Genomic DNA, 10,364 nt, shown 5'->3' on the forward strand with positions numbered 1-10,364 from the left:
ATTTTTCAATAGCTAAAGCATAACATAATGCTAACACCAAAAGGGGTTCCCGCACCAAAATGGGTTAAGTACATTTGGGTACCAATACTTTTACTCAAGTAAAGTTTACTTAGTAACAAGAGTATTTCCACATTGCAGTATTGATACGCAAGTAAAAACATGCAAGTACTTTTTTTTTTCACCACTGCCTTGAAGAAATCAATTATGCATTCATGGAGGGGTGAGGATCTAAATGCTGTTGCCTAACAGGCCAATGGAACCATAATGCATAATGACACCCTAGGTGTGCATGTGCACGTGGCGCGCGCGTGTGTGTGTGTGCGCGCACGTAACGGGTGTATTCAGCTCCACCACCAACACCCCAACACGTCCATCTCTCGGAGGAATAACGTTTTTCTTCAACTTTTTTCTGCCGCTCTCTCTCTCTCTCTCTCTCTTTCTGCCGTAATTAGCATTCTGTTCTCAATTTGGCCGCTTAATTAGGTGTACATAACCTTGGATTTCCAGTAATGGAAAAACCGCAGGGCTGGCTGAGACGATGAAGCCGTCATCTTCTTTCACTGATTAAGATACCTGCAAACTATTGTACACAGGCTCCCCCCGTAGCCGCCTTCCATTACATGGTCAAATTAGCATGTCTGGTTCCTTCCACACCCGTCTGGGGCCGGGCTGCAGGCAGCAGGACCAAAACAAATCACTACTAAAAAGTTTTTCATTTTTTTTGTGTCGGGGACCCCAGAAAAAAAAATGCAAAGATTATTTAAAAAAAAAATTTTCTCCCTCTAAACTAAACAAAGATAGCTGATTATAGCCGAGTGTTCGCCTCCCAGAACATGGGACAGACGCTATGGTGCTAGTGCTTAATACTGTAGATATTAGTTGGCAGCTAGTTTGTTGTTTTTTTAAGTGAAAACTGAAGACGTCGAAGTCACGAAATACTGAGATGTACTATATTATAGTTAGATATTACAGATATTATATTTCAATGCATGCGTGTGTGTATGGGGAAAAGGATGGTGTGAGAGAGAGAGAGAGAGAGAGAGAGAGAGAGAGAGAGAGAGAGAGAGAGAGAGAGAGAGAGAGAGAGAGAGAGAGAGAGAGAGAGAGAGATAACAAGAAGGGTAAAGGACAGGCGAAATAAAGAAGAGGAGAAGTAGTAGGGAGAGAGAGACAGCGACAGAAATCGAGGCAGGCACCAGGAACAGGAAGAATGAAAACAGAAAGTGACAGAGCGACGGGAGAGAGAGAGAGAGAGAGAGAGTCTGCGGAAGTGTGCACACTGACTGAGCCGAGCTGGGGACAGTGATGTGTGTATGCAAGTGTGTGTGTGTGTGTGTTCGCTCAGGCACAGTGAGGTTATGCAAATGCTCCGTCAGATGGAAGCCAAGGCTGAGTAGGTTACTGACGGACCGTACAGTACACAACATGTCCCCTATTCAACCACTGACAGAGAGCAGAGAGAGAGAGAGAGAGAGAGAGAGAGAGAGAGAGAGAGAGAGAGAGAGAGAGAGAAAACGCACACTGGGAGAATATTAAGAGCCAAGAACACACGCCATTTCAACCCCTCTCCCTCCCCCCTCCCTCCACCTGGCTTGACTAAAAGTGAAGCCAGGAGAATTCTAAAGAGACTTCTGCCATCATCTGGACCCGGCCCGCCTTGTTCAGGGAGGGCAGGGGGGAGGGGAGGGGGGACCCTATAGCTCTGCTGGCTCCCTCCTCCCTGCTGTCGCCTGGAAGAGACAGAGAAAAACACCTCGGATGGCCCGCCCAGGTGACTCCTTCCCTCCTCCCAGAGACAGCTTTAGGTCATTAATCCAGAGAACGGAGACTTTGTTTTTGCTCCTGAACAGAAACTGTAATTAGAAAACAAAACCTGTGCAGTGTGTGCAGGAAAAGAACGGAAACAGCAGCTGTGCGAAGAAGGGGCCAAGGTATTGGTAGGTATGGCACTGGATGTTTCTGACTGCATTAAGGGGGCCATGGTACTGGTAGGTATGGCACTGGATGTTTCTGACTGCATTAAGGGGGCCATGGTACTGGTAGGTATAATGGCACTGGATGTTTCTGACTGCATTAAGGCAGGATTTGTTTTTGATTGCATGGGCATAGTGGCTTCTGTGCGGAGGCACAGAAGCCACTATGCCCGTCCGCACAGAAGCCACTATGCCCGTGCACGTTTACACTGGCAGCCCAAATGCAGGCCAAATCTGGTTTGCTATCCATATTGAAGTCAGATTGTTTCATGCAGTCTGAACAAGGTGACACAAATCCGATTTGCTATGTGGTTCTTGCTGCAGCTGTTCAGACTGCATGAAAACAATGCGACTCCAATCATCCTGGATAGACCACGAATCAGATTTGGGCTGCCAGTCTAAACGGGGCCTAGTAGTGTCACTGTCAAGCAAGACCCCCAGAATGGCTGAATCTGCGAGACGTAGTGGTGGAAGCTGGAACTGCAGGCGGGCCCCTGCATTTAGCAGCTGGGGTTTAACATTGACAATTTGACACGATGGGAACCAGTTGAGCCTGCCTCATGGGAGCCGCTGGTGCAGTTTTACTCAGGTCCCTTTTCCACGGGGTTTGAACCGGTTCCTTTTCCACCGGGGTTTGAACCGGTTTCGTTCTTTTTCCCCCCGCCTAATTTTTTACGAAATTAATTAATTCAGATCCCCACAAGTTGTTTCGGAAGTGGAACCAAATAAATACTTCTTCTTGCCCTGAAGTGGGAGCCAAAGTGGGCGTGTCACTATTCAGGTTGGAAAATACAGATGTGATATATCATAAAAAACTAGCCTCGGAGCACAGGTCTCCACCAGGGCAGGTTGTGGCCTCCTGGTGGCGCTATAATAGGCTAATGTGAAAATGTCTTCTTATACGCCTTGGATGGCAATTGGATGATTTGAGGCATTTTGTTCCAAAAATGTGTTCCACCTGTTGGTGGCGCTATAACAGGCCAATATGAAAAGGGTGGGATATATTCCTCAGCCTAGTAAAAAAGTCCGTAAAAAAATTCACGAAAAGTGCACGCTGCGTTCATGATTTGAGGCTTGTTGTTCAAAATGGGCCAATCCTGCAAACTTCAAAAGCCAATGTTAGCCAATTAGGGTGGAATATGAATTAACAGACAGATCCGTCTCGATTTGCAGGATTTTTGCACAGAATCTGGAGGAGTAATATAAAGAAATGTGTTTTACAAAAGTCGGCCTCCTGGTGGCGCTATAACAGGCTGAACTGGAAGATTTTGGGCAGAGGTTCATCGTTGGCATCCAGGGAGTGTGTGTGCAAAATCTGGCATCGACCAGGTTAACGGTGCCGGAGATTAGCTGGTAACAGACAGATGGACGGGTGGACTCACACAGACAGACACGCACACGCACGGACGGAGTGCAAAACATACTCTCTCCCGATCCCTGGTGGAGACAAAGAACGGAACCAGTTCTAAAACCAAAGTTATTTTTGGTGTCAAAGGGGTCTCAGTGATTGAGCCCTTTTGAGCCTCTCCACATCCATATTTGTTCCTCAAACATTGTCTGACTACTATGCACCTGTCCTTTGACAGATTTGTTTTTGGCGTTTCTGCCTTGATTGATAGTTTCAAGTGAAGGCTGACAGGAAAGAGGGAGAGAGAAGGTGAGAGAGACATACAGCAAAGGTCGTCATGAATGGGACTCGAATACGCGACACGCCGTCAGGGCAGAGCCTATATGTGGCATGCGCCTGGACCACTAGGCCAGCGGGCCTGGTTTACCGTTTTGAAATAGGGAAAAAAAGGCCAAATTAATTGATGTCCGCATTGTACTCACGTTCATTAAATGCGTATTCGAACTCCTCCAGTGTCTTGGGGAAACTAAGAGGAGGTTCATCTTTCTTCATCAGCTCGTCTAGATCGATTCTCGACAGCAAATCTGAAAATAAAATAAAAGGTGAGTTGAGGGGAGTCAGTGATAGGCTGTGGCACGCACACACACACACACACACACAGGGCGACAGCACTGCTTATGCTTGCATACCGTGTCAGTCAGCGGCGCTGGCGTCTGCATTTCTATCCTGAAACGCTGAAGGTACTGTCGTACAACTTCAAGGTTGTTTTAAACATTTACATTTACTTTCATAGTGTGTCTCCATTTCACCGTGTACTGAAGCTAGGGAAGCAACAGTATTGATTGACAGGTGGAAGGACATTGTGTTATTAACCAAAGACCTGAGGCCGATTCTAAAAATGTCTTCTGTTCTAACAGTTTTCTGAAGAGAAGAATGTTGCTATATAAGTGGTGCTCAAAACTTTTCATGTCAAGGACCCGTAAAAGTATAAGCATTTGGCCGCAGACCACATCTCAAAATATGTTGTTCCAGGGATGCCCAGAAGAGAAGATTTGAGTAAAAATGTTTGCTTTAAAATATATATAGTATACATACATAGATATATTGACACCGATGCTTTCCCAGTTTCAATGGGTTTAGACTAGAGTGACTGCCGATACAGTATGTATTGTAGAACTTCAGTCAGGACATAAGACTATAAACTCAAAGTCATACACACAAATATGTCAGCCACATTTGGAAGGAAATAAAACATAATTTTATTTAGTGGCTGCCTGCATGTAATCTGCAGCAGAGGTAAACGGTGTTCATTTGCATGGATGGGGCAGAGTGCCTGTTGTACCAGTGAACTGTGCGTCACCTACTGTAACCACTGACCAGTTACCTTATCAGCACTGTTAACAGCACTTTGGAACAGCGATGAACTTTGAACTGGTGTTTTAGATCAAACCTCCTACGCATATTGTACTTTTTCACCGACTCGTTTGCACCTGTAATCGTGCCATATGACAAAGTTCATTCAGATTTTCTGATGTTTTGTTTTTAATTATCATTCTACAGCAGTCTGCAGAGAATGTCACAATACGTTTCCACTGTTACACACAGTCATTTGATTAAGTGAGTGACAAATAAACGAGAAGTTTGACATCAAACCATTTTGTAACCTATAATCTGTCTTTATAAAATATAGCTTTTTTAAATATTGCATTCTGTCTTTGTATATAGCTACTGCGTATGACTCTTCCCTTCTTCTTTCCACCTCCTAATTTTGAACCAAATACATTGGTTCAGATCTCTAAAAGTTGGTTTGGAACTGGAACCAATGAAATACCAAATACCAAAAAAACAGAACCAGATATAGAACCAATGTTCTTTTGGTGGAAAAGGGGTCTGTGTTTAGTTCAGAGAGCTTTGTTTTTTTTTATAAATTATGTACAGGTATCATGTATGGGCCATGCACTATTCTCTTTATGTGCCTGTCTTTTCACACGCTGTTCAGTATACCTGACAAAGGCCACAGATGCTGTATATTCTTTACTAGCGCTGCATGAATTTAAATATTTCGCTGGGAGTATTAAGGCGGCAGGGCTCCAGCGTGCGACCTATTAGGTCGCATATGCGACTTAATTTCTTAATGTGCGAGTTAAATTTGAACGAGGTCGCACCGGTGCTACTTATTGCTTTCACCCCCAGCCTCAACCATGAAGCACAGGCATTAGCACGATAATAAAATATTACTTTATTCTCGCTCATTCCGCGCCTCCTCTCTCTTTCTCCCTCCCTCTCTCTCTCTGCCTGTCTGTCTGTCTGTCTGCACCGGTCTGCACACGACACGCTTGAGTTCAACAGCGGCGGCGCGCTCACTGATCAACCCCGAAAAAAACTAAACTGATTTCAGCATCGGCTGACGGCTGTACATAAGTTTCCCTGGAGTGCAAACACGGTAAACTTGTTGAAAAAAAGCTTCCAAAAGCTTGTTATTTTGCGTCGAGTAGCGCTGTGTGCAGGCCATAGACTGTATGCAGGCCAGGCTACATACATGATCGCCTCGAACAAAATACATCTCCCACGTGAAACCTGGTATATTCTTCGTCGTACGACGTGGTGTTGCATGCTGAAAATAGCAGACTTACAAGCTCACAACGCGTCGCGTCCACCACACGTTGTGAGCTTTTAGATCAGCACATGGAAATATGCAGGCTGAGACGTTTAGAAACTTTCCCCTTCACAATAAAAGCATATCAGCTTTCACATGTTCATTCCATATAAAGAAAAGACAGGAGGAAAGTGGGCAAGGATAATGAATACGGTGGCATTTCACATTGCAAAAGGGTGCCGGAACAGTGGCCACCTCAGTGTTAAATATCCTTATTGGCCATTAGGTTGAACATGCCCATGCAGAAGGTAAGGGGTGTGTCTCATTTCTGTTTCACATAGCCAAATGATAATAACGATATGGAAAAATGCACTATAGGTTAATTCCTATAGAATGTGTGTGAGTGAGAAATATAACATGTTATGTGCTTAATTTAAGGCATTTATGCTTCAGCCAAGAAAACCTTTGCTAGCCTTGGTGATAAGGTCATGTATTAATACAGCACTGCGGCGCTATACAAAAAAAGGTTGGTGCTACCTAATTTGTGGTGGCACTACCAACTGAAAAGGTAGGTGGCACCAGTGCTACCTGTGAAAAAGTTAGTCTGGAGCCCTGTAAGGCGGTGTGCCTTCTCTCGCTCTTCTCTCCCAAAACACCTCCTCAGGTCATCCACTGATGGCCTGCTCGATGTGCCTAAAAAATGGCAACTAAAAAACACCGTGAAGCAGCTTTATGATTCTACAGGGCCGACGTCGTGGAACAAACACCCACTATACCTTCGACAGGCAGCATCTGTAGATGGGTGTTTTTCTTTAGTCTTTTTTTAAAGATGTATTTTTGGCTTTTCTGCCTTTTTTATTGATAGATACAAGTAGAGATTGACAGGAAAGAGGGAGAGAGAATGGGAGAGACACGGAGCAAAGGTCGTCATGAACGGGACTCGAACAAGCGACGCGCTGTCAGGGCAGAGCCTATATGTGGCATGCTCCTGGACCACTAGGCCAGCGGGCTCTGTAGACATTTTTAAAGCACAGCTCAAGACCTACTTCTTCACTCTTGCCTTTAGTTGATCTTTTAAAATCCTTGTTATTCATGTCCTCACTGTATTGCCTAATTCACTGCTATTATTTTAATGTTGTTTTATGCCCCTCTTTTTTTATTGCTCTGTAAAGCACTTTTTCATGTCATGAAAGGTGCTCATCATTATAATTATTACCTGTCAAAATAGCTGACTTACGGATGTGCGTGCACCTGTTGACTGGTGTTGTTTGGCAAATAAACCTTATTGAATGTTTAAAACTCTCACCTTTGAGTGCAGTGGTTTTCTCTCTGTCGTCCTGGCCGGCCACCTGGGCCATGGTGATGGTCAACAGTGTGTACAGGCCTCGTATCACAGCAGAGGGACGATGCACTCTCATGGGTCTTCAGCTCACAGAGATTGATGAGAATACCCTGTTAACATGAGGGAATTCAAGAAATACTGTTAGGATTAAAAAGGTACACAGAGTCATAGTCATACCGAGCAGCGTTCATTTAAGTAGTCTTTTTGGCGACAGCTCTGCTCTGTCTAGAACTGTGACTCCCAGAATTCGGTTAGAATTTCGGGACAAGCAACATAGACTTATTTGTGTACCCCAACGATCAAATTAGCCTTTGTGATATATATTGGAGAATAAATGTTACACACTCCAATGAATTAAAGAATGAGTCCATATCAATGTGGTTTGATTTTAGAATGTTATTGGACATCATGGAACTGCAACAAGACAGTTAAACAGATAAACAAGGTATTTTATCTGTAGTTTTTATTTTATTGTAAAACTATGCAATATTGATGCAACGGGATGGTGTGTCCTATAAGTCCATGTGGGCAGGGCACCTCTGGTGCATGACACATAAATAAATAATTTATCCATCTTTATTTATCGGTATTAAGACGTTTCTGTCAAGACTGCATCATCATCATTCACAATATAACATGTATTGGCTTCCTCGTTGACTGACTTGACTTGACATGAACTTGTTTTAAACAAAATATCAAAAATACATGACACCATGACACTTGACTTGACATGAACTTGTTTTAAACAAAATATCAAAAATACATGACACCAAATAGTGCTGTCAGTTCTAAAATAGTATATACAATAAAACAGAGTCACACAGTAGCAGCTTGGCCCCTCACCACGTTAGCTTTAGCTGCTAAACTCAGCAACTAGGCTAAACTGTTAAGCAGGACATTACTACACCAAAGGAAAGGAAAGGTACTATGTTTACCCAGGGTAACTGGACTAAGCTCAAGAACTTGTTCACAGCCAGGCCCTGCTCATAGAATTGGCATTGGCATTGTTTACCATTTCATGGTAAACAATGCCAAACATTGTGGATACACAGCCCTGGTTATACTACTGCATGCGTCTATGTTAACCCACTTTGATATCTCACCTGTAACAATACAGTTAAACACACAATGTATTACTGACCAGCCTGCATCATTATTCACAATACAGGATGTATTGGCTTCCACTTTGACTAATATAATTCTGTAGCGCTCACCATGAGTAATGCGGCTGCCCCCTTATGGCGCAGGAGCTAAAGCTAGCTCGACGTTATCGTCTTTGGCTGGCAGGAACACATGTGACTATTCTTTTTGTAGAAAAGACTAGCATTATATAGAACAAAATTACTAAATGAAATACACTTAGCGAGTTAAGCATGAACTTTTATCTTTTTAACTATTTAACTTGTAGTCTCTCTCTAATGTATTAAACTTGAACTACTCAGCTAGCAAGTCATGGCGCGCCGCCGGCTTGAGGCGGTCCCCGCGCGCCGCCGAATTTGAGTAGGAATAAATTATAAAATAAACAATAAAAAGGTGGTGGCTTGCTTATCCTACATAAGCAATTACCTGGTCCTCAAGAACAGATATAGACCTGAGACCCGAGTCCCGACCCACCGCGCAGCCAAAATCTGAGGTTTACCATTAAACTGAGGTTTACCATTGATTAGCTACACTATACACACCTGGTCTACTACAGGGCACTGCTCCCGCCTCCCTAGATTAGTGTAATATCACTTACTGTTTATGCCAATATTTGGCTGACCAGTTAAAACACCTTTAAATGTATCGGTGTTTGTTTTTCTTTCGTAGTTGCACCCTAGCTCTGGTCCATAGCCTTCTACTGCTTCTAAGATACCATTATGTTGCACATATCGGTATTATTGAGTGAGACAGTCAAGGTTGGTTGTTTTGTTATCATGTAGCCCCTTAGAGTATATATGTGTAGCCCACAACCCCGTCGGAGGTAATAATATGAGACACAATTAACTATCGTGAGAAGTTGAGAACCTCTTATTATGTTTCATGTTGTATGGATATAATATAACCACTGCACGATAATGTAAACAAGTGTGCAGGAGTTCGAATTCGAAAGCTCACAGCTGCATGCTTGTCTGCTTGATCACTTGTTTGCACGACAGCCCGCCGCGCCTTCAACTATTCGCAGAAAAGGTATCGTTTGTGCACGGCTGGTTGTCACAAAACTATAATAAAGACAAAATCAGAAATCAAAGCCACAAAGAAGAACAGAAGGCGTGTTTCACTTTACAAAACTCTGGAGAGTGTGTTTGTGTGTGTAGTGCTCTATGCATTATTTACAGGCTATTAGACTGTGCTGCTTTTCACGAGACAAGAGCAAGAAAAAGGCCCGTTTTTTTTAAAGATCCATGCGTTTTGCGTTGGACTCACGTATATAATAATCCGTACAACATGCAGCAGAAGACTGGATCATAAACACACACAGGTCTGTCTCTCTCTCTCTCTGCTTCCTTGAAGTGTGCAGCATGCAAACAGGAAGCACGTGAAGCTTGTTCCGGGTTACCGGGGCAACGGGCTGGAAGAGGAGGGGCTCTTAAAGAGACAGGAGCAGCAGAGAGCCTTCTCAGCTCAAACATTTTTCATATTATGCACCCATTGGACCCAGAAGTGGTGGTAAAAATACTAAAATAAAAGTAATACTGCAAATGTGTAAAAATATGTTACTTTTACTATGTTACTTTTACTCTGTTACGAGTAACCGTCCACAATTCAAGATGTAGACTACTTAAACTAAAGGTACAAAAATATTGGTAGGCCTAGATAATGTATTTCAAAACACCAGAAGTAGAAAGTGTACATTTTGCAGAAAATAAAATACCATTTGAAAATAGCAGATTTACAAGCTCACACTGCGTTGCGATGTGGCACATTGCGAGCTTGTAGAACGGCTATTTTCGAATGGCCAAACTGTATAGTGGTTAATGTATGTGTCGTAGACTCATAATAATCAAAATCTACAAAGTACTAGTAAACTACAATTTTCAAATAGTGGAGTAAAAGTACAAGAGACTTAAGTAAATCTACATTCAACCACTGACTGTAAAGGGTGTGTTTTCTATTCTTTCTAGG

General features: G+C 43.1%; 1 protein-coding gene across 1 annotated transcript in view; it reads right to left on the reverse strand.

Moving 5' to 3' along the window:
- LOC308316997 (cotranscriptional regulator ARB2A homolog) overlaps positions 1-9,740 on the reverse strand; it is a gene marked incomplete at its 3' end in the record, with an annotated part of 34,253 nt that extends 24,513 nt beyond the window's left edge. The window contains exons 1-3 of the mRNA XM_080765787.1: positions 9,666-9,740; positions 7,224-7,369; positions 3,804-3,905 (exon numbers count right to left, since the gene is read on the reverse strand). Of these exons, the coding sequence (XP_080621913.1) occupies positions 3,804-3,905; positions 7,224-7,335 (214 nt within the window). The 5' untranslated portion in view covers positions 7,336-7,369; positions 9,666-9,740. The remainder of the gene's footprint in view (positions 1-3,803; positions 3,906-7,223; positions 7,370-9,665) is intronic.
- Positions 9,741-10,364: the final 624 nt, after the last annotated feature.

Source organism: Protomyctophum bolini, assembly GCF_963924005.1.
Source record: "Protomyctophum bolini genome assembly, chromosome: 6".
NCBI lineage: Eukaryota > Metazoa > Chordata > Actinopteri > Myctophiformes > Myctophidae > Protomyctophum > Protomyctophum bolini.